At 36.4% G+C, this 23,916-nt stretch overlaps 1 protein-coding gene across 4 annotated transcripts in view; it reads left to right on the forward strand.

Annotated features, from left to right (window-relative positions):
• CCSER2 (coiled-coil serine rich protein 2) overlaps positions 1-23,916 on the forward strand; it is a 187,859-nt gene that overhangs the window by 96,642 nt on the left and 67,301 nt on the right. For all 4 annotated transcript variants that reach the window (XM_087431790.1, XM_087431791.1, XM_087431789.1 and 1 more), the window contains exons 5-6: positions 6,274-6,436; positions 18,815-19,010. In XM_087431790.1, coding sequence (XP_087287916.1) covers positions 6,274-6,436; positions 18,815-19,010 — 359 coding nt within the window. The remainder of the gene's footprint in view (positions 1-6,273; positions 6,437-18,814; positions 19,011-23,916) is intronic.

Genomic DNA, 23,916 nt, shown 5'->3' on the forward strand with positions numbered 1-23,916 from the left:
CTAAATGACTATATGCACTCATGGAGTTTTTTGATTGGGCGGATAGGAATGTTACAAGCACTGGTACAAGGTTTAAGGAGTTTTCTAATATACTTTTGACGATTGGTTTCAATTCCCTTTAGAGTCTGGTTTTTGAGGCCATTATGCAAATTTGGGTAGAGTTTTGGATGAGGCACTTTGAACCTGGATGGGTTCAGTAGTAGGATTTAAGGTTGATATTGTAGTGCCTGTAGCAGTAAAACATTTGCAAGGTCGTCCTTTAATATTTAGAGAAATTTATCTTTGAGTGTAAGGGTAAAACCAGAAATTGGGTGCTTGATTTCCCCCTCAGAATACTTTGATTAATCACCCACTTTATCTTATCTTTTCTCTTTTATTTCTTATACGAGGCAGACCACTTGTTTTTCCAGTGCCCTGCTATTTACGGTATCTATAAGTGTGTCTATGAGACTCCTTCCTTCAGTGTTTAATTGACTGAGGTGGAGGCATCTAATTGTTATATGTGAAGGACATCATTTTATTCTGAGTCTTATTCTGTTTTTTTCCTAAGGCTCTTCCCAAGCATTGGAAGTCTAACAATGAGGCTGTTTACCCTCTTTCTGCCTTAAAATCTTTCACAGAAAGTGGAGAGAGAGACGGGGTCACATCTCTTTCAGAATCTACTTCTGAATGATATCTATAGGTGTTAGTCTGTCCTTGAAGTCTGCAGTGGATTTGTCCTTTGTTTACAGAACTGAGTTAGAGCCCAATCTGTGTTCACAGAAAACACTTTGTTGACAGCCTCTGAAAGGCCTTTTGGCTTCTGAAAGGCCTCTTCTGGTTTCCTATGCAATTCATGAAGTTCAGGACACACTACCCCAAAATATGGCACCTTGGCATTTTGAATGTTTTTGTGTGTATGTGAAGAAGATCAGCCCTGAGCTAACATCTGATGCCAATCCTCCTCTTTTTGCTGAGGAAGACTAGCCCTGGGCTAACATCCATGCCCATCTTCCTCCACTTTATATGGGACGCCGCCACAGCATGCTTGACAAGTGGTGCATTGGTGTGCACCCGGTGTCCGAACCCTGGGCCGCTACGCCACCAGGCTGGCCCCCATTTTGAATATTTTAAGCTGAAGGAGTTTGAGAAAACAGCAGGAACAGGAAGATAATTCTGACCTCCTCCCTGCTTCGGCCTTCTTCCCTGAGACATTATAAAAGCCTCATGTGAGCGGTGCCCTCCTCCCTATACCTGGAGGAAAGGAGCATCCTTATCCTCAAAGATAAAGGGACACCAAGAAGAATCCTAGCAGACAGGCCTTGCTAAGTTTCCCCTAGTTTAATGCAGTTACCTCATACTCCCTCACCTGTCAGACTCCTCCATGACTATCCCCTCTTCATCAAACCTAGAATAAAAATACATAGGTCTAACTGTCTCTTTGAGTCTTCATTTCCTTATGAAGGCTCTTGTGCCATGTATTATATTAAATAAATTTGTATCCTTTTCTCCTGTTAATCTGTCTTGTCAGTTTCATTTTCATACCCTAAAAGGATCAAGAAAAACGTTCCTCCTCTACACAATTAATCACAGGTTGTTAAATCTTCTTCAGGTTCTTCACATTGTACTTTTCCATTCTGTTTTTTTGCACCTGGAGTTCCCGCTGATGTATGAACTAATAGGTATAGATCAGGGGGCTCTGGATTATCAATTCCTAAATCTTCTAAATTCCTCTGCAAATTTCTCCCATTCATGTTTAGATCTTTGAAAGTAGGTAGCCATAGCTCTCAGCCCAGAATGAGACCAGGTCTTAAAATCAACCTTAAGGAGTTCTTCCCTTTTCTGAAGGAGGTTTAAATTTACGAGGTATTGAGCTTTTGAGGTTTCTGACCAGCTTGAGAGGTAGAGGAACAGTTCAGAGGGAGAGATAGGACAGAGGGAAATCGAAGAGCATAGAATGACAGATGAATAAAAGGAGAAAGGACTTGAGGTTTGAGTTGTGATTTGGGAAGATCTAAAAGAAAAAGTGTTTTAATTCATTTATGTTTTTCTTTTACCTTGGTCAAGGAATCTCTTAAACAGTTTTGGAATCGGAATTTCTTTTGGTAGATCACTGGGTATTTGAAATTTGCTCCTTTTTTCTTCTAAAATGTCCCTGAAATGAATAATTTTGTTATATCAAAAGCACAGTTGGTATTGCTTTCTTCTTTTTCTTAGGAACTTCTAATGGTCACTCATTACTTACAGATTAAAGCCTAGCACTGTAGGGGAGGAAATTTTTCCTTCTACCCTGCTAGATTCTTTGGCGGGTCTAATAGTCAAATTGACATAAGACAGATTAAAAGGAGAAAAACAAATTTCATTTTGTATGTACAGGAGCCCCACAAAAACGTGAGACTCAAGGACAACTCGGGCAGTTGAGGCTCATATGCTTTCCTGAGCTGAGGAATCAGATAGGAGACTGGAGATTCAGAGGAGAGGAGGAGAATTCACAGGATAATGGGAACAGCAGATGTTTGATAATTAGATGTTTGCACTGCCGTACAGATAGATCTTTTAGATGGTTAAGGGAGAGGTAAAAGTTTTTCTTGAATCTGCTGGATCTTTTTTTTTTTTTTTTTTTGTGAGGAAGATCAGCCTTGAGCTAACATCTGCCAACCCTCCTCTTTTTGTTGAGGAAGGTTGGCCCTGGGCTCACATCTGTGCCCATCTTTCTCCACTTTATATGGGACACCGCCGCAGCATGGCTTGACAAGTGGTGCATCGGTGTGCGCCCAGTGTCCGAACCGGTGAACCCCGGGCCGCCGCAGCGGAGCACGCGCACTTAACCGCTTGCACCACCGGGCCAGCCCCGAATCTGCTGGATCTTGATTGCCTTCAGCTCAAAATAATTACGTGTCGAAGTAGCATATTTTGGAGTCACATATTTTGTTCCCCTTCAGCATATTCTTAGTATAATCCTCAGGTTTATGAAATTTCCATAGTGTATACCTTCTTCCACGTGTTGTTTCCTCTGCTCATTCTGTGTTAAACATTTCTCTGTTGAAGAAGATGTCTTTCTAATTACTTCCTGAATCTTACCCTACCAAGTCATGGTGCTTATTAAAATGTACTTATTTCATGTTATATTTCCTAAGACCACATTTTTGCTAAACTTGTTATTGAGATAGAGTTGTGAGGTCAGTAGTATTGTCTTGGCCACTTTCCAGTTACTACTATATTTTCTTCTGGAAATTTGTCTTTCTTTTTCAGTACTAATTGTGTTTAGTAATAATAAGGTTCATGATTTTTTTTTACTTGAGTTTTTCTTCTTTCAACCCAAATTTCAGTTAAAGGCTTTCCTGATCAAATTGTAAAGCCTCCTGCAAAGCACATTCTTTTCAGGCTTTGTGATGTGTAATTTTTTTATCTTCATAGCCAATTGTCAGTCACAGATGGTAATACTACCTATGTCTTCCATTATCTTCTTAGGACTTGAAGTTATTAGAGAAATAATCTCGGTTACTTTTGGTGTCGTATTTTGTGCCTTTATCAAATCAGAAGAGATAGGTATGATGAGTGTTAGACAAAGGTATCCCCACATCCCATACCTTTCAATTAGCTATGTTAGATCTTCTTTCTCTTTCCAGAGGGTAAAAATCCTCCTATTATCTTTCTGTCTCCTACTCATAGTAAAAGAACTACAAAAATCTGCTGTCTTTTACTTTTGGAGCTGGAACCCTCCTTCAGAAGGTCTTTATTTATTCTTTAGTCCTAAACTCATAGTTAGGGCCAAATTTGGTGTATAGATAGTTTTGATCAGCATGTTGAGTTAAAAAATTTTGGAACTGGGATGCCTTTAGGTTCACCCCATCATTCCCTATGGTATTACACATTCAGAGGGATTGATTTCCTTTCCTAGTCTCATTTGTCCTGTTCCTTCATTGGCTCTGGTTTTGATTTATCTCCATCTTGTAATTTTATTTGCTTTCCATTTTCTTTTCTATGTTATTTCTTTGATTGTGTCAGAGAGCCTTTAACCTTTTCTAAGAAACCACTGCTAATGTTATTTCACATTATCTTCTTAGTAACATTTTAAAGTATATAAACGTGATTGATGGATGCCTCAGGTAGGAGTATAAGCAGGGCCCTTCCTACAGGGTCTTGGAGCAGTCGTTTCTCTGCGAGTTTATGCCCCTTCTGTCTCAGTTTCGAATAGTAGTCTTTTGTGGTCATGGCAAATGTTTGTTTCCAGTGCTTATTTGCCGTTATGCACATGGTTGAGTTCATGTTTCAGTAAAGGTACTTTAATTTGGAGCCTGTGTGTAGTACCAACAACCTTTAGCAAACACAAAAGCAACACATCAATTTCTGCATTGTAATTTCCCATAGTATTTAACCCATCTCCTGGCCTGTTTGTCTGGTTTGTTTGCTTCTTCTTGCTCTGTGGGCACTGTGTTGATGATATCCGAATTATGTATCATATGTATCAGGTTCTTATTGTCACAGAATTTCTTGTTTGGGGAGTAAGTGGAATTTTACTTGCCTGAATTAAGAAAAAATATGAATTCAGAGTATTTAAAAGTAAATGTAGATTATCCCTCAGCTATACAGAGTTCCTTAAACTAAAGTAACATTTTAATACCATGTAGAAATACTTAAGGAACTTAACAGAAACTGTGAGTATAATACAATTGTGAACTTAAAGCAATTTGAAGCGTTTTTAGGTTTATTTTTAAATTTATTTTTCTTTTGCAATCTGGTTTTCTACTCCTGATTTTTTTCCTGCATGTTGGTCACCATGCCTTTATTTACCTAACAGTCAGGTTTTCTGTAATTGAACTTTAAAAAAAAGTAGATCTTAATTTATCCCAATAAGATGACAAGAAATTGTTTGAAATAATTTTAAATGTGAGGCTTCTTTTAAAAAAATTTTTACAAAACTTTTTTAAAAACTATAATAAATATCATTTTTCCCTACAATTGATTCCTCTAATGAATATAAACAAAATTTCAATGTCTTTTAAAACTTTAATTAAATTGTTATGCATTTAAAAGAAATACGTTAGTGAGTTCAGTGTTTATGCAAATCGAACATCTACACTTTAACTACATCATCTTTTTTTGGAATGAGAAAGTTTGTTTTTATCTGGTGTACTATAATGTAAACACTTTTTCCATATTTCAAGTTTGTGTTTTAGGTTAAGTGAAAACAATCATTTAAATAGTGAGTTTTTTTTTTTTTTAATTGGGGACTACATTGATTTCTAAACCTTTTTTATCACAAGGAATTCTGAACATGCAGGATTGAACTTTGTCATGTAATAATTCTCAGACTAGAGAAACCTTTCCTGTTTCTGGCTTGGGGTAGTGTTTAGTTGTATTTTTAGTAACAGTCCTAACTCAGTAGCTATGTAAGCACTGAGCGAAGATGGAGTCACAGGGTAAACTGGGCTTGCTTCCCACAGGGAGGGCTGGGAGTTGAGCAGGAAGGAAGGCCTGTTTGTCAGTGCCTTGTATGCAACTATGTCTGAGTAGGCAGTCGGCGACACAATGTCTCCCTTGTACACGGTAACTGTCTTAGTGAGTGCTCAGATATGTGATGAAAAAGTGTTTGGGTAAGTGAAGGAGAAGCTTGGGGTGTTTCAAAGAGATTTTTTTCGTCTTTTTGTGGCATTTGGATTTCAGGGAGTGTACTGTTTGTTGCTGCAAAGTACTGGCTTTGTTTTCAGTGGTATTTTAGACTTTTTGAACAAGCTCTATTGCAGGCAGATTGAAGCGTCTTACTTTCTAAAACTGTGAGCTTAAAGCATTTGATTTGTTTGTGTTGAAAAGTTAATTTCTGCTTCTTAAAATCAGTGAAAATTAATTGTGGCCTTCATTTTTAGGAATAAGTTCTCTACTAGACTTAAAATCTTGTACTTTTTCTTATTTTCATTCTGAAGTCAGAACCAACTAGTGATAATAATGAAAATGACCTAAACTGATTACTGGTGTTTAAAATGTATGATGTCGATTTCAAGAATAATTTGTTTGTTTTAAAACAGTGGGACCATTGTTACTTAAGTGCCTGTGATATGGAAGTTTTATAGTTTACTTCAGTTTGAATAACATAAAGTTCAGTTTTCACCAAAACATTATTTCTGGTTATATTTCTTTTGGAAATCTTGATTTTGTGATTAGCTGACATAAATGACTGGTATTTTTAGAATATTACTTTCATATTTTGAGCAGCATTTCATTATCAACCTGTAAGTAGTTAACTTTTATGGAGTATGTACATATTTATAGTGTTTTGCTTTTGAATCTGTCTAGTGGAGTGTGACGATATGAACCGCTTTGACCGATCAGACAGGAATGTTCGGCAGTCTCAGGAGGGATTTTGGAAAAGGCCGACCCAGAGGTGGAGTGGACAGGAACATTACCACCTCAGCCATCCTGACCACTATCATCACCACGGGAAAAGTGACTTGAGCAGGTGCGTCTCCTTTAGATTACATTTTCTATCCTCTGATTAATTTTGAATCCTAATTCTCTCCCTACCCCTCAAAAACTGTGTGTTTTTTTGGTCTGGTTTTTAGAGGCACCAAAAAACATTTCAAGTTATGTGTGGTATTAATTGGAAAAATATGTTTAATTCTTTACTTTTGGTCCAAATCTTTTTTCATTAGCTTTATTATAAATATAAATATTTATGTCTGCTATTTGGACTGTAAGTTTTGGTGTGATTTGCTAGTTCTCATTTGGAAATGACTAAATGTTGACTTTATTAAAGTTTATTATTTTTTAAATAATAATGTATAAATTTAGTACCAAGTGATTTGTCTTCTTTTACTTATATAATAAATTGAAATTTAAGAATTCCTCAAGTACTATTAGGAACAGAAGAAGGTACTGTATAATGCTAGCATAGTCTTTAATTTGATCAGACTTTATGTGTAATATAGCTCTGTAGTAATTCACACCTGGGATCAAACCCTGGCCTGGCACAAATTAGCTTTGCGAGGTTCGATAATTCATTTAACCCCTCTCTACTTGAGTTTACCATCTGTAAAACATGGTTAATAATACCTTTCTCTCACTGTTCAAGGATCAGGGATAAGAGTGCCGGGAGCCGTATCTTGCTTACAGTAGGCACCTGGTTGTAGTTGTTATTCATTTTTTTTCTTTCTACACTCTCAATCCACTAGGGATTTGAGGTCATTTTGGAGCACATTAACAGTACAAATAATAAACTTGGGATAAAGAAATAATGGAAGAGAAATATATGGCCCCATATAGTTCTTAAAGTAAGAAAAAAAATTTGTTCTAAGATTCCTTGCAGCAAAAGCAAAGAACAAAACTTGATCCTTTACAAGATTTCTAGTGTGCATAAGATAAAGGATATGTTTCTTCCAAATTGATTTGCTTTTATGAGATGGAAACCTGAAAGAGGTTGCTTTGCATGAGTTCTTATAGAGAGAGTACCTTGTGGTATAGTGGACAAGTCTCAGACGGCTTCCCAAAGTAGAAATAATGATAAATTCCTTGTCTGTTTCTTACTTATATTCTTCATTGCAAGCTACAAGAACTCTAGTCCATGTAAGAAAAGGCAGGTCTGCAGTGGGTCATGAAATGATGAGGTCCAGCTAAAGATCCTTCTGTTGGTGTAATTTGATGCAAGGATAAAATTTAGAAGGTCTGGAAGAATGCACGGGGCACATAACCTTCTGGGCATTATTTTGGCTATTCTGTTTCTCATATCTGGGCTTTTGATAAGGAATGGACATCAGAGAGTTGGTATTATTAGTCAAGAATCTGATATAAAGATAGTTTTCATTGCTAATAATGAAGATTATGCTTCCCTCATCTTTGATGGTTGGTTTATAAGAAGATAAATTTAATGCCAAGTTAAGAAAATTTAGAAGCCTAACTAAAACATGAACCATTGCTTATACTCCAGATAAGATTTATTCCTCTATTTAACAAATATTTGTTAAGAACCTGTATGTTGAATCCTGTGCTAAATTCTGAAGCTGGGGTAAATATGGAGATGGTGTGAGAGGTGAAAGCTGTGGATTGATAGTGGCTTCTTGGAGCATTATTTTGAGGACGATAAAAAGAATTATGTAGTCTGTGAGCTCAGTTGGAATCATTGCAATTACTGGCTAGGTAGAAGATTCGTGTGCCTCTTCCATTCTGTACAAAGAAGAGTAGTAGATACTTCCTGCTTCCAGGATGCTCAGAGTCTGTGGGAGAGATAGGCATGCAGATAGTTGCAATGTGGTGTTAGTGCAAAGCAATGATGATGGGTGCCTCAGTAAAGTGATGTATATAGGACTCCAGGAACATGCAGCAACTGTTTTTTGTCTAGAATAGTGGTGTATAAAGGAAGTTATTATTGAACTGATAAGTATGACTGTAGAGATTGCAGAGGAGTGGTTTCTCGAGGAGGAGGATGAGTATTCAGATGGAAGAAATAGCATGTGGAAAATCATGTAGGAAATGGTATGGCATTTTCAGACAACTACTCTAAGTTCATAGCTGGATTGGCTAGGTCATTTGGAGGAACGAATAGATATGATCTGTAACTCGGGATAGCAAAACGTCTATGCATTTTAAGATAAAAGGTGGCAAATTTCAGCTTGAAGTGAGCCTATTAATCAGACTTTTCAAAATGGAAGGAATTACTTAGAGATAGTCATCTCTGTCCTGGGAATGATCAAGCTGAGGCTGATTAGTTTTCTGTCAGAAAAGCTAAGCAACATTTTCCAAAAACTCTGTTTCTGGATGTCAGTAGGTGCAGAAAAGAGAGATTCTCTGATCAAATACGTATGGGAACAAACTTACTTGAGTTTTTTTAAATAGTGGACTCCACAGGACCTTTAGTATATAAATATAGTACTGATTTTGCAACAGATGGTAGGATAGAATATGTAGCTATTTCCCAAAACATATGACTACAAATCCCTTCTACACCATTTATTTTGAGGGACTAGTGACTTGTGGATCATCCACACTGGTGATTCTCAATGAGAAGAGAGAAATGCACAGCATTCTTGGAGGTTGCTAATCTGACTTACTTAGGGCAGAACTTCCCAACAAGTGGGCTGAGGCACACCAGTTTGTTGTGACTAGTTATAGGTTAACCAGTTTATTGATCCCCTCAGGCTTTGGGGTGGCTGTGTGGGGTTTGAGACATCTAGATCCCCAAAGCCAGTTATGGGAATGGGTGGTAGAGAGAGAAACCTCATCCAAGACAAGCCTTAGCCCAGCATACCTTAAAACTATCATTTTCTCTCTGTGCCTTCATATTAAAAAGGTTTGGATGCACTAACCACAGGGCCTTTTTAATGTTACATGTGTAAAAAGTCCCTCATCCCATTCTATAGCTTCTCGAATGTTGGTTCTTTTTCCTGTCTGTCCTTCATCTCCCATCGTTTAGTTAATTAGAGAATTATGTCTTATCCATAACTCAGAAGACTGGTGGTTGAGAACCATTGATCTGCTTTCTCTATATTTTCATCATAATACTGCTCTCTCTTTTCCCCTGGCCTAACCTTCCACTCCTCTTTTCTCCCCAGACCTCCCTATTTCCCTAGACCTTCCACTTTGCTATATGGAATTCTCTTACGTACTAACAAACTCACATCCTTGACCTCTTCGCCTGCATTCTCCTGGACATAGCTGAAATCTAAGTTTTTCCTAAATGTACTAATTTTCCAGTAGCATTCTTTCATGAAGAAGTGTTATTTTTCCAGTCACTCTAGTACTTTACTGTTTAGAGGTGGGGTCTTTTTTTTCACTTCTCATTGTCATTTCTAAATGAAGTATTCTTATGTCTCTATCACTTGAGACTTAGAGCATTTGACTGTATCAGCTCCTACCTCACAAAAATCTTGGCCCTCAGCTCACTTTCCCTCTTCATCGTAAGCTTTGCTACAATCCTCAATGGCTCCACTATTCATGTACGTGATTCATTTAACTCTCTGGCTCTCTAGTTCCTTAGGATTCTCTATATACAAGATCATATCATCTGAAAACAGAGATAATTTTACTTTATTCTTTCCAATCTGAATACTTTTCTTTTTTTCTCCTACATAGTTGCTATGGCTAGAGCCTCCAGTGCAGTGTTGAATAGGAGTGGTGAGAGCAGACGTCTGTGTCTTGTTTTTGATGTCAGGAGCAAAGCTTTGAGTCTTTCAATGTTAAGTATGATGTTAACTGTGGGTTTTTCGTAGATACTCTTTATCAGTTTGAGGAAGTTCCCTTCTGCTTATATTTTGTTGAGTGTTTTTTATCATGAAAGGGTATTGGATTCTGTCAAATGCTATTTCTGTGTCTATTGAGATAATCATTTTTTTCCCTTCGGTCTCTTAATGTGGTATATGACGTTGACTGATTTTTAGATGTTAAACCAGCCTTGTATTTCTCAGGTAAATCGTACTTGGTCATGGTATATAAACCTTTTATATGTTGCTAGATTCAATTTGCTAGTATTTTGTTGAGGATTTTTGAGTATATATTCATAAGAACTATTGGTTGATAGTTTTCTTGAGATATATTTGCTATTATGATTACATAGATTGAATTGGAAAGTGTTCCTTTTGTTTCTATTTTTTGAAGAGTTTGTGAAGGATTTTTGTTAATTCTTCATTGAACGTTTTATAGAATGCACCAGTGAAGTTATTTTGGCCTGGGCTTTTCTTTGTGGCAAGTTTTTTGATTACTAATTTAATCTCTATAGATGTTCTACAGATATTTGTTAGTTTTTATTAGTTTGTAGTGTTGTTTAAGTCTTCTGTTTCCTTGATGATCTTCTTCCTAGTTGCTCTATCCATTAGTAAGAAGGAGGTATTGAAGTATCCAACTTCAATGTGTCTTGTAGAGAAGGTCTGATAGCAACAGATTCTCTCAGTTTTTGTTTATCTGGGAATGTTTTAATTTCTCTTTTATTTTGAAGGATAGTTTTGCTGGCTATAGAATTCTTGGTTGAAAGTCTTCCTTTTAACATTTTGACTCCCATGCTTTCTGATGAAAAATCAGCTGTTAATCTTATTGAGCATGTCTTCTACATGATAAGTCACAAGTCACGTTTTTCTTGCTGTGTTCAGGATTCTCATTTTTTCTTTGTCTTTCGACAGTTTAACTATGATATGTCTCTCCTCAAGTTTATCATATTTTGGAGTTTGTTGAGCTAACGGTTAGATAGCAGTTTCCTTAGATGCCTTGAACCGATAAGTCTTCCAGCCTTTGCCAAGGAGCTGTGTGTGTGTGTGTGTGTGTCTGTCTGTGTGTGTGTGTGTGTGTGTTCAGGGATGAATTCAACAACCTAGTAAGCATTTGCAGCTCTGCCTTGGCCTTAGTTTCCTGCTTGCTCCAAGGCTCAAGGTCAGCCAAAGGTGAGAGATGAAGGCCTTCTCAGGTACTTCCTTGGCATGCACACAGCCCTTGTGTGTGGCCTTCTCTATGCCCAAGAATATGGTAGAGCATTTCAAATCCTCCTGTGGCCATCTCATTCCTCAGGTTTTCGTTTTTGAGTTTTTTGGTCACCTGCTTGTTTGCCCCAACTGGTATTGCCATCTCAGGCAGCTGAGATTTTAAACAATCACCACTGATTTTTTTCAACAAATGTACTGCAGATAAGGCTGTTACTGCTGAGTGAGCTCTGAATCCAGTCAAATAAAACAACTCCTGAGAATGAGGCTTTTCTAGGGAGGTGCCAGTTAGGTCAAATAGTAACAGTTCCCTGGTAATGGCACTTTTTGGAGAATTCCAAACCCAGTTTACATCTGCCCAGTGATTGCTGAATTTCACAGCTATCATGCTTGTAAGGCTGTTGTTTTTCAAGCTATCACAGAGCTAGGAAGATAGGCATGGCAATAGAATAAATTAAAATGCCACAGAACTTGTTCTGAGATTCAGCTGGGTTTTTTTGAATAAGTGCTTCTTGGTTGTTGTAAGCATTTGGTTGATTTCCAGAGTTCTGAGAAAGTTGGTTTTGATAAATTTACTACTGTTCTCAGTGCTTTGATGGAGGAGTGGATTTTTGGAGATCTTTATTCTGCTGTTCTGGAAGTACTTCCTTCTCTTTTGTCATGCTTTTTTTTTTTTTTTTTAATTAATAGACCACTTTTTAGAGTAGTTTAAGTTTACAGAAATATTGAACAGAAAGTACAGAGAGTTCTCATATATTCCCTCATATCATTTTATACACAATTTCTCCTATTGTTAGTATCTTACATTAGTGTGGTGTATTTGTTACAATTGATGGGTCAATATTGATACATTATTATTAACTAAAATTCATGGTTTACATTAGGGCTTACTCTGTGTGTGTATATTCTTTGGGCTTTGACAAATGTGTAATGGCATATCTACCATTATAGTATCATAAAGAATAATTTCACTGCCCTTGAAATCTCATGTTCTCCACTAGTCATCCCTTCCTTCTCCCCTGCCCCCATTCCTGGAAATCACTGATCTTTTTACTGTCTCCATACATTTGTCTTTTCCAGAATGCTATGTAGTTGGAAACAGAGAGTATGTAGCCTTTTCAGATTGACTTCTTTCACTCAGCAATATGCATTTAAGGTTCCTCCATGTCTTTTTATGGCTTGATAGCTTTTTTTTTTTTTTTTAAATCACTGAATAATATTCCGTTGTATGGATGTACTACAGTTTGTTTATCCATTCACCTACCTAAGGACGACCTTTTTTTTTTTTTTGTGAGGAAGATCAGCCCTGAGCTAACATCCATGCTAATCCTCCTCTTTTTGCTGAGGAAGACCAGCTCTGAGCTAACATCCATTGCCAATCCTCCTCCTTTTTTTCCCCCCAAAGCCCCAGTAGATAGTTGTATGTCATAGTTGTACATCCTTCTAGTTGCTGTGTGTGGGACGCGGCCTCAGCATGACTGGAGAAGCAGTGTGTTGGTGTACGCCCGGGATCCAAACCCGGGCTGCCAGTAGCACATTTAACTGCTAAGCCCCAGGGCCGGCCCTAAGGACATCTTTATTGCTTCCAAAATTTGGCAGTTATGAATAAAATGGCTCTAAACATTTATATGCAGATATCTTGATTGCTTCCAAAATTTGGCAGTTATAAATAAAGCTGCTCATTTATGTGCCTAAGTTTTCATCTCATTTTGGTAAATATTGATCCAGAAGCATGATTGCTGGATCATATAGTAAGAGTATGTTTAGTTTGGTAGGAAACTGCCTGACTGTCTTCCAAAGTGACTGTACGTTTTGTGTTTCCACTGGCAATGAACGAGAGCTCCTGTTGCTGTACATCCTTGTCAGCATTTGGTGTTGTGTTTTGGATTTTAACCATTCTAATAGGTGTGTAGTGGTATCTCGTTGTTGTTTTCGTTTGCAATTCCCTAATGATATATGATGTTGAGTATTTTTTATATGCTTATTTGCCATCTGTATGTCTTCTTTAGTGAGATATCTGTTTAGATCTTTTGCTCATTTTTTAATTGGGTTTGTTTTATTGAATTTTAAGAGTTCTTTGTATATTTTAGATGTCAGTCTTTTATCAGATACATATTTTACAGATATGTTCTCCCAGTCTGTGGCTTGCCTTTTCATTCTCCTAATGCTGTTTTTCACGGAGCAGAAGTTTTTAATTTTATGCAGTCCAACTTATGAATTTTTTCTTTCATGGATCGTGCTCTCTATGATGTATCTAAAAACTTACTGCCAGACCCAAGGTGACCTGGATTTGTTCCCTTGTTATCTTGTAGTTTTGCATTTTACGTTTAGGTCTTTGGTCCATTTTGAGTTAATTTTTGTGAAAGGTATATAAAGGTCCTTTTTTTTGCATATGGATGTCTAGTTGTTCCAGTACCATTTGTTGAAAACACTATCATCTCTCCTTTGCATTGCCTTTGCTCCTTTGTCAAGGATCACTTGACTACATTTGTGCGGGTATATCTCTGGACTCTCTATTCTGTTCCATTGATCTATTTGTCTGTTCTTTAATGTCACACTGTCTTGATTATTTCATTTTACATAGTAAGTCTGGAAGTGAGATAGTGTCAGCATCCAACTTTCTTCTTCTTCAATATTGTGTTGGTTATTCTGGGTCTTTTGCTTGTTAATATAAACTTTAGAATCACTTTATTGGTATCCACTAAATGACTTGCTAGGATTTTGATTGAGATTGTGTTGAATTTACCATTAAAAATATATAACTGTGAACATAAAATGTGTAGTTTTTATTAATGGTGAGGAAAGAAGCTTTATTAATGGTGAAGAAAGAAATGCTAAAGATTTTGTAAAAGTCAAACTGCGACTCAGATTAATAAATAACGAATAAATGAAGAAGAAAAATCTCTCTCACATATGCAGACACACACACACACGCACACCCACCCCTCCACTTGCTAGTCTAACTTACGAATCACAAACCTTAATTTTAGCACAGAATCACACATCTTAGTAATCAAGAAGCTTGGGTGAAAGTGGAGAAAAATATGAGTATATGGATACAGTCATGTCATTAGGGGAGATTCCTTTAAAACCGCAATAAGTGATTATGCATATATTATTAGGCATATGGATTGAATATCAGGTGCTGCCACTGTATGTGGGTTCAATTTAAATGAGTTAAAAAAAAAAAAGGCTTTCTCTTAAAGATTCCTTTTTGTAGTTATTCTGGTCTTATATTTTTCTTGTTGACTTTATTGGCTGGACTTACAGAACAATGTATTAGTGATAGTGGGCATTTCTTTCTCTTGCTTCTGTAAGCCCTGAACTCATTTTTGCTTTCATCCATCCCTGTACTGGTTCAGTTCTTCTTATCTACTAGCCCATCTGGCCTGTGATCAGCCACATAGGTTCTGCCTTTACTAACACACTGCTAACCTTCCAGTGTGTTCCCCAAAGCAGCTTGCAGTCTTTTGTTGCTTTCACCATCTAATTTCTGTACTAGAAATCTGTGATTGTTAAAATTTGTACCCAAGTACTAATTTATGCCTGTCAACTTAATACAAAGTGTTGTGGCCAGTAATTCCTCTATTGTCTCGTGTTCATATTTCATCACCTTCTCTATGCCTTTGTCCCTGGGTTTGTGCTTGCACTCTTGGAAAGTGATTTTACCTCTCATTCTGTTTTGAAGGTTCAAGTTCTCATGTGTGAATTGCATTATCTTCTCAGAATGTGAAATCTCAGAATCTTCATTAGCTTTCTCCCTATCCTATATTTTTTCTGTTCCTGTCTTAATAATATCCTTTTATTTTCTGAAAATAACCTCATATATTTGCTTTCTGTTCCATCTTTTTCTTCTTCTGCCTCTTGGCCTTCTCAATTGTATTTATTTTTTTCCAGCAGACTTCAGATGGTCCTCCAGTGAGGTGTTATTTCCAACTTATTGTCAGATGGTTTAACAACAGATACACAGATATAAAGCAAATGTGTCCAACATTTACTAATTGGGGAATATAAGTGGAGGATATAGGGCATTATAGTATTCTTTTGAATTTCTGTTAGAAAATCTTTTCAATATAAAGAAGTTGGAAATTATTGATACTAACAATAATAATTTTTTTAACATTTACTGTGTATCAGTCACCATTCCAAGCACTTAACATATATTACCTCATTTAATTCTCATACCAACCTAATGAGGTAAGTACTCTTATCATCCCCGTTTTATAGATCAGAAATATGAAGCATAGAGAGATTAAGTACCCTGTGTGTTATATATCTAGTAAGTGACAGAGCTGAGATTTGAGCTCAGATAACTTGTGCAAGTAACATAAGAATGAATAAGATATGGCCCTATATTCAAAGGGTTTACAGTGTACTTAGAGGTGATACATACACAGATTTCTTTACTTTGTGCTGTAAAATAAATTAAGGATCATAAAACAGAGGTCTTATCTAGTTGAAGGGATTAGGAAGGGCTTCTGGAGGAAGTAACATTTCAGTACTAAGAATAGATGTAAGTTTACTTTTGGATCTAATGGTGGAATTATTTTGAAATGCAACCTATGGCATGTTTTTTTGTTTTTTTTTTAAAGACCAGTGTAGTTTATTTATTTTTTTCCCCCAAAGCCCCAGTAGATAGTTGTATGTCATAGCTGCACAGCCTTCTAGTTGCTGTACGTGGGACGCGGCCTCAGCATGGCCGGAGAAGCGGTGCCTCGGTGCGCGCCCAGGATCCGAACCCCGGGCCGCCAGCAGCGGAGCGCACGCACTCAACCGCTAAGCCACGGGGCCGGCCCCCTAAGGCATGTTTTACTCATTAAGCATTGGAGAACATTGAGAGTTAAAGAAACTATGGCCCAAAGATGTTAATTATTTTTAGTAGCTAGTTACTGTCAGCCAAAATTTAAACCTAAATCCTAGGCTGGAGCTGGCTCTTTTACACTACTGTGGCTTTTCTAAATGCTAATTTTTTGTCCCTGTATTCAGTTAGTGATCAAGACTTGTTGCCTTTTCCTTTGAAGTTTTTAATTCATTAGTTTCATGCGTGTGGTTCATATTTATGTCAGTCTAATATAAACCCTCATTTTGTACCTGATTCTCATGTAGTCCAATCTCCTTTAGTCTCTTCCTTCTCTAATCTTTCTTTTACTAAACTGGTAAAATAAAAAATAAATTTTAATTTGATTATTAACTGGAACTTTTTATTGTGACTGCTTCTAGATTATAATTCTGAAGTAATGCTTTTTCATGTCACAACGAAAGAATTTTAGAATCTCAGAGATGGAAGCTTAAAAAAAAAATCAACCTGGTGGGTAAAATCAGTGCTTCTTACTCATTTACAAAAAACAACAACAACAAAAACAAACAGACAAAAAAAACCGAACTCTATCTGATACAGAGGAAATGAATACATAGTCCATCTCTTCATGGAGTTTATAATTTAGCACAGATTGTAAATGAACACAATATACTGTGACAAGTACTGTAATGGGACTCAGTACAGGGCTCTATGCGGACACCTATGGAGTACCAAGTGCTGCCTTAGGGAATTAAGGGAGCTTTCCCTGAGGAAATGCCAACTAACTTCAGATAAAGAGGAGTTGTCGTTCTCCAGATCAAGTGTGCGGTGGCGGGCAGGATGGGTAGACTTGCTGAGAGTAGAGAGAGGTTGAGGACATGAGTTTGGAGATGAGGAAGGCTGTCCCATGCTTTGGCAAAATCAAGTATTTGGCTATGGATTAAGAAGTCAGTTGAGGGAGGCAGGTGCGTTAAGGGATGAAATTGAAGAATAAATTTGGATTCAGGCTATCTATGGCCTCATAAGCCATATTTAAGAGTCTCCTTGACCCTGAAAAATGTGCCTTACACTTTATGTCATTACTTTTCATCTTCTTTTTCTAGAAACCCTTAGCCTTTCGTTTTAGTGAAACTCAAACCTCATACTTTATAGCTCATCCCAAGTTATTTTCTACCCGGGAAAATTTCCCAAAGTGTGTCAACTTTTTTTGTCTGAAAACATAGCTCTTATCATCTCTATTAATTCATTTGCCAGGTGATTCTATATTTTTGTCTTGATTATTTTGTTAACTTTTTATTACTATACATTTTTCATCAGTCCATGTCTAGATTGTCCATCTATTCAGTCATGGATTGTAAATTCTTACTAATTAATTGATTAGTATTTGAAATTTAATCATTCAACTATATTTTGAACCAATAAAAATAAAACAGAATTATATGTGAACAAATTAGAGTCTTACCTATGGATCAACAATTTAAAAGTTCTTAAAAATCTTTTTCTTGAGTTGAAAGAAAAACCAGGCCTGAAATCAAGTATTGAGAAGTAGTTTCAGAGAAAAATAATCTTGTGAAAGCCAAGCTTGTGTTGAAAATTTGAGAATTTAGAGATTTGGGAATATTTGTTAAAAGCTAGAAAATTTAGTAGAAACCATATTTATACTTTTTCAATATGGTTAAAATTTAATGTGTTGTGACTTTTGCAGATTTGATGCATCATGAATTTAACTTTAATCCTGATATATTAACATAGCCATTATATTGCAGAGAATACTTTTTCAGTGTTATTATAAATATTGAGATTTCACATAGATAACAAGTTCTTGTCTTAAGAACCAACTGGCGTTATGTGTAATGTGAATGCAGTCATTTTTGGACTGCTGTAGCTATAACTTCTGGTTAAAATATTGTGTTTCTCATGTCCATGAAACACATTATCCCTAGTTTTCTTTTTTTTTCCTTCTCTTATTCAGCATGTATATTATTGTATGAAACTAAAGGTAAGTTTCAATTTTTTAGAGTAGGTTTTTTTAATGTAATTTAGTATTAGAAAATATGTGGTGTGTATGAGACTTTTATAAAACTTTGTTTAATCTTTATTGGAAAAGATGACTTACTAACAATGTAAAAACAAAAGAAGGAATAATAGTTTGTCTGTCTTAACTATCTACTGGGACTTTCAAGGAATAGGAGTCCAGGACTGTGTCCAAACTAGGAATTAATGTGGGTAGAATAGTTATGGGGTTAAAAAAGATGTGAAACTTAAGAGGCCAGTTCAAGTCAAAAGCTAAATAGCAGACAAATCGGTGCAGAAAATGAAAATAAGTATAATTTTTTCCAGGCAAGGCCTTTCCCCAGAGTTTTTTCTTTCTATTCTAGTTCCTAAGGAAGAAGATTTATTCAACCAATGTGTGAAATACACACAAAAGGGGGAATGCAGAAGACAATTGTATTAATGACAGCTAGAACTGATAGGACTTTTCAGTGGAAACAAACTCAGTGTTTGAGGTGAATAAAAGACAGAGGCTTTGTGATATGATAAATGATTTGTAATAATCATTGCGATAATTTCATTACTTTTATTTCTTTCTGAAATTATATTGTATATCTTTTCCCTCCAATTTCTTCCCCTGCCCTTCCAGAGGCTCTCCCTATAGAGAATCTCCTTTGGGACATTTTGAAAGCTATGGAGGGACCCCCTTTTTCCAGGCTCAGAAGATGTTTGTAGATGTACCCGAAAATACAGTGATACTGGATGAGATGACCCTCCGGCACATGGTCCAGGATTGCACTGCTGTCAAAACCCAGTTACTCAAACTGAAACGTCTGCTGCATCAGGTGAGTATATAATGAACATTTTCAGCTCTGATATTTTGAATTGCAAAATAGGGTGACTTGACTTTAAAAAAAGAGTTAATTGGGTTTCTTATGTCTATTTAGATTTCTGTAGAAATAATGCTTGTAAATAGTACATAATAGAACCTTTTCTGAGAGAAAAAAAACCATGGGATTTGGCATGATGGTCTCAGTACAGCCCTCAGCATTTCTGAGTTGTGTGATATTTGGTAAGCCAATCTCTCTGTTTCTGTGTCCTCATTTTTACAGTACCTACACTGTAAAGTTGTTGAAAGAGTTAGAAATAGTAGTTGTAAACTGAACAGTCTGATACCTGAGACATAGCAGGCATTCAGTCATCAGTGGCTGCTACTAGACTTTCAGCTAAGTGGGAGATAAGAAATAGCAGTTTTTACTTAGATAATCATAGTCATATAATTTCACTTTTGTTTGAAACCTTCAAGTTTAATCTTCCCCAGTCGTCTCATTTTTTTATTTGAGAGAAATCTAGACTCATAGTGATGTGATTTGTCCAAAGACACAAGGTGAGCTGATGGTAGAACCTGGCTTCTGATTCAATAGTACTTTCTTTACTTGAACATTTAGTACTTACAGACAAGGTCAGATGCATAGCAGGAAACTGAGAAATAAAATACTAATTTTAAATTATAGATATCTTTTGTTTAGTTTTAAATCTGTATTTGTGTTTTGTAGACTAGCCAAATTAGCTTAAAATTATGGTTGAGAAAGAAGAGTCTGGCTTCTTTGCTCAGCTTTGCGAGTTACCTTCCTCAGGATTGTATGTTCTACCTTCTTATATACAGGGCCCAAGTCTGAGAATTCTTGGTGGCCATCAAAACCAACTCATGATATATGCTCAGTAAAGGCTAGTTGAAGTGAAGTATGGCTCCTGTGTTAGTAATGACGATTAGTGTAAATATTCTGTTGAAGTCATGTATATGGTTTTATATTACTCAGTTATGGATTCTCTGGGCTACTATTCTCCATTCTTGTGGATATTTGACTACGTTTTTAAGAGAAACTGTTCTGTGCTAAGGCTGGCAGAAAGAAAGTGGAAGATCCTTTTTGGATCTGAGATTCTTGGACTCCTCTCAAGACAGAAAGAGTTTCCATGATTGAAATATCCAGACATAGGGCTTACAACTTAGTTCAACTGTAACTAGGAGATAGACTCTGTTTTATAGTATTTCTCTGCTCGTTGGTCTGGGGAGAAGATTTTCTGATCAGGAGCTTCAGAGTAAAACAAAGAGGAGGTAGAAAGGGTGGGAAATAGCTAAAATATGTTAAATATCTATTTTGAGTCAGTCATTGTACTAGCTATATCATATACCCTCTTTTGTACCGGGGTTATTGCCCTGAAACATGAAGCATGATTAAATATCAGCTAATAAGACCAGACCACCTCTAATAATGAGAGAAGTAGCATAATTAAGGACAGTATAGGTGAATTGGTAACCAGTGATAAGTACTATGAAAATAGAAAAACTGTGAATCTCCTTTTTTTTTTTTTGGTAAGGAACATTGTCCCTGAGCCAACATCTGTTGCCAGTCTTCCTCTTTTTGCTTGAGGAAGCTTGTCCCTGAGCTAACATCTGTGCTTGTCTTCCTCTGTCTTGTATGTGGGACGCCACCACAGCATGGCTTGATGAGTGATGTGTAGGTCTGTGCCCAAGATCCAAACCCGCGAACCCTGGACCGCAGAAGCAGAGCGCACAAACGTAACCACTATGCTACTGGGCTGGCCCCAGCTGTGAATCTCTTAATGTCTCTTTTCTGTCGTTATGACCTTTGAAATTGTAGGTAGTACACACTGATCAGATTGACTTTACTTTTTGTTTATATAGTAAAAACAAAATTAGGAGGAGAAAATTGCAGAATCTTTTTAGGGCATCTTAAAGTTTCCCAAAATGCTAATGAAAGTTAAAAGCTGAGTGAGTTAAAGATTTCATATAACTGCCTCTTAATTTTTTCCCTTTTAATATTACTAAATTTTAAAAAGTTCAGTTTGATACATAATACAAAAAAAATTAACATAGTATCCGGAATCTTAATGAAAGAACAGTATTTCTGTCACTCTTCCCACCTCAGTCAGCCTTTCCTAATCTGAACAGGTTACTGTCTGAAGCTTCTCTAGGATTGGGTCCACTATTTCTTGGATAACGTGTCCTTTTTTTTCTCAGTTTACTCCCTCATTTAGCTGGAGTATATCCTTAATTTACTTCCTAAGAGAGGGCAAATGGATGGTAAAGATTTTTGGTTACTACAGACTGAAAATTTCTTTTGTCTACTCTCACATTTAGTTGATATTAATAATTTGGCTGGGATGGAGGTGCATTTTCCCTTAGCGATTTGAAGGCATTGCTTTTCTAGGATCCAGTTTAGCCACTGAGAAAAGCCCACTATATTCTGATTCATTTTGAGTTGTATTTTGCTTGTTTTTATCTCTCTGGGAGATTTTTAATCTTTTATTTCTGACATTCTGCAGTTTCACAGTATGTCCTGGGATCTGAGTTTTATTGTAGTTGTTTGTTTGTTTTCCACTTAATGTGTGGGTAATTAATGGGCTCTTTGGAGATTCATGTAGTGTGAAATTTTCTTATTTCTGTGATTATTTTCTTTACCCCATTTTCTCTGTATCTTTCTGGAATTCTTGGTAATCACAAACTAGAACTTCTGAATTGATTCTTAATCTTTTATTTTTTCTTTCATATTTTCCTTTTCTTTGGGTTTGATTAGGTTTCCTGGTATATATTCTCAACTTCATATTCCAGCTGTTTCTGTTGAATTATTATCTTGGCAATTGTATTTTCAGTTTCCAAGAACTCTTTATTGTATACCATTCCTTATTCATATCATTCAGTTCTTGTTTTGTCTGTAATTACATTAAGTAGACTGTTTTTTCCTGTTTTGTTAAGATTTTTCAGGTTCCCTGCATTCTCTTTGTACATGGTCATTTTGTTCTTTATTTTGGTTTCTCTTTCTTTTGGAATCTTTCTTCAAATATGTAGTGATTCTTTTTTATTTATTAATATTTGAGAGTAAGGAACTAAAAAGTTGCTTCAGGACTCTTTGTACATGCACTGGGCTTGTCAGCCTGCTGGCTTCATTATATAGTGATGGATGGATGTTGTTGGACCCTCAATACTTACTAAGTGGAAGATTTTTCCTTCTGAGGTCGTTGCAGTTTCTCCAGAGAAGAAAGCTCTAATTTTTTTTGCTTGGAATAGAGATAGAGGACTGGGAGTCTGTTCTTGCCTTATGCAGACTTCCAATTAAGTCCCGTATTTTTAACCCTAGTAGGTCATATACTTACCTTTTCCTGTATCTAGCATTTTGACCCTCTTTGGGGTTTTGCAGAGCAAATTGGTTCCCCTTTAGTTCCTCATCTATACACACTTTAGTGTGTCTTCCTCTGGTCCTGCTAAATCAGTTATGAAAGTTTCTGTCTGCTATGTCCCCTCCCCAGTTCCCTTTATTGTTATGGTTTATGTGTTTTCAAAAAATTTTTACTGTTCTTTTAGTATAGGTTTAAGAGAAAGAGAAGATAAAAATATCTCTAATCAAAAGCCCTCTCCTTATTAAAACATAGAGAAAAATATTTTAAAAATTAAGTTGTGTGAATGCTTCTTACCAAACTTCAGTGTATCACAGCTCAACATTTGGTTTAATCCTTGCACATTGATGTTGTTTGCTGGATTTGCCGGTAGTGAGGTGGGGTTTTACACTCATTTGCAAACATAAGAACTTAAATAAGCACGAGCAACCAGTATCTGCTTGGGGGGCTACCCATAAGAGATTGATATTATGGGGAGGAGTCACTCTTACTTCAGTAAAACATGAAGCTTTCCAAGATTTGACTAACTACTAGCTCAGAAAGACGAATGTCCACATAGAAAGATGTAGTTGCATAATCTCGTTTGTTCTGTTACTTTTGTGTTCTCTCCTCCAGGTGGCTTACCCCAAGGCAATGTTCCTTAAACTCAGACAGAATTCTTTTCCTTGACTGTTTTTAGCAAAGTTTAGTTAGGCTATTTCCTTGATAAGATTGAATTAAATTTATGTAAGAAAACTAAAGAGAAATGATTAGTGAAAATATAAATAGCATAAAAATGATTTCTGCAGCTTGATTCTTATTGGAAACAACAGAATTTTCTAGAGCTCCTGAGAACTTTACATATAAATATATAAAATTTCTGTTACCTAGTACTCAATAAATATGTGTTAGATTGAGTTGAATCAAACAATTTTACAAGTACCTTACCTTCCTTAGTTGCTGGTTATCCCTTAATCCAGTACACTCTCTTGCTGTCTTTTTCTTGATCTCCAGAACCTGATCAAGAGGCCCTGCTTGATAAGGACAAATGAGAAACCACCTTTGCATTTTCTAGACTTTCCCTTAGTGCCTATTACCAGTTTGAAGGAATTGCCGTTGTATCAGTCTGGGTTCTCCAGAGAAAAAGAACTAATGTTGTGTATATGTGGTGTGTGTATATCTTTGTCTGTGTATGTGTATATATACGTGTGTGTGTGTATATATATATAGACAGAGAGACATATATATACACACACACATATATATAATATGTACATATATATATGAAGAGATTGATTATAAGAAATTGGCTCATGCAATTATGGAGGCTGAGAAATCTCAAGATCTGCAGTTGACAAGCTAAAAACCCAGGACGGCTGATGGTATAGTTCTGGTCTTGAGTCTGAAGGCCTGAGAACCAGAAGAGCCAGTGATATATAAGTTTTAGTATGAGTCTGAGTCCAAAGGCAGGAGAGGACCAATGTCCCAGCTTGAAGACAGTCAGACAGAGAGAGAGAGTGAATTCTCCCTTACTCCACCTTTTCTTCTATTCAGGCCTTCAGCGGATTGAATGAG

This window comes from Ceratotherium simum, chromosome 6 (assembly GCF_057802395.1).
Source record: "Ceratotherium simum simum isolate JZ-2026a chromosome 6, ASM5780239v1, whole genome shotgun sequence".
NCBI lineage: Eukaryota > Metazoa > Chordata > Mammalia > Perissodactyla > Rhinocerotidae > Ceratotherium > Ceratotherium simum.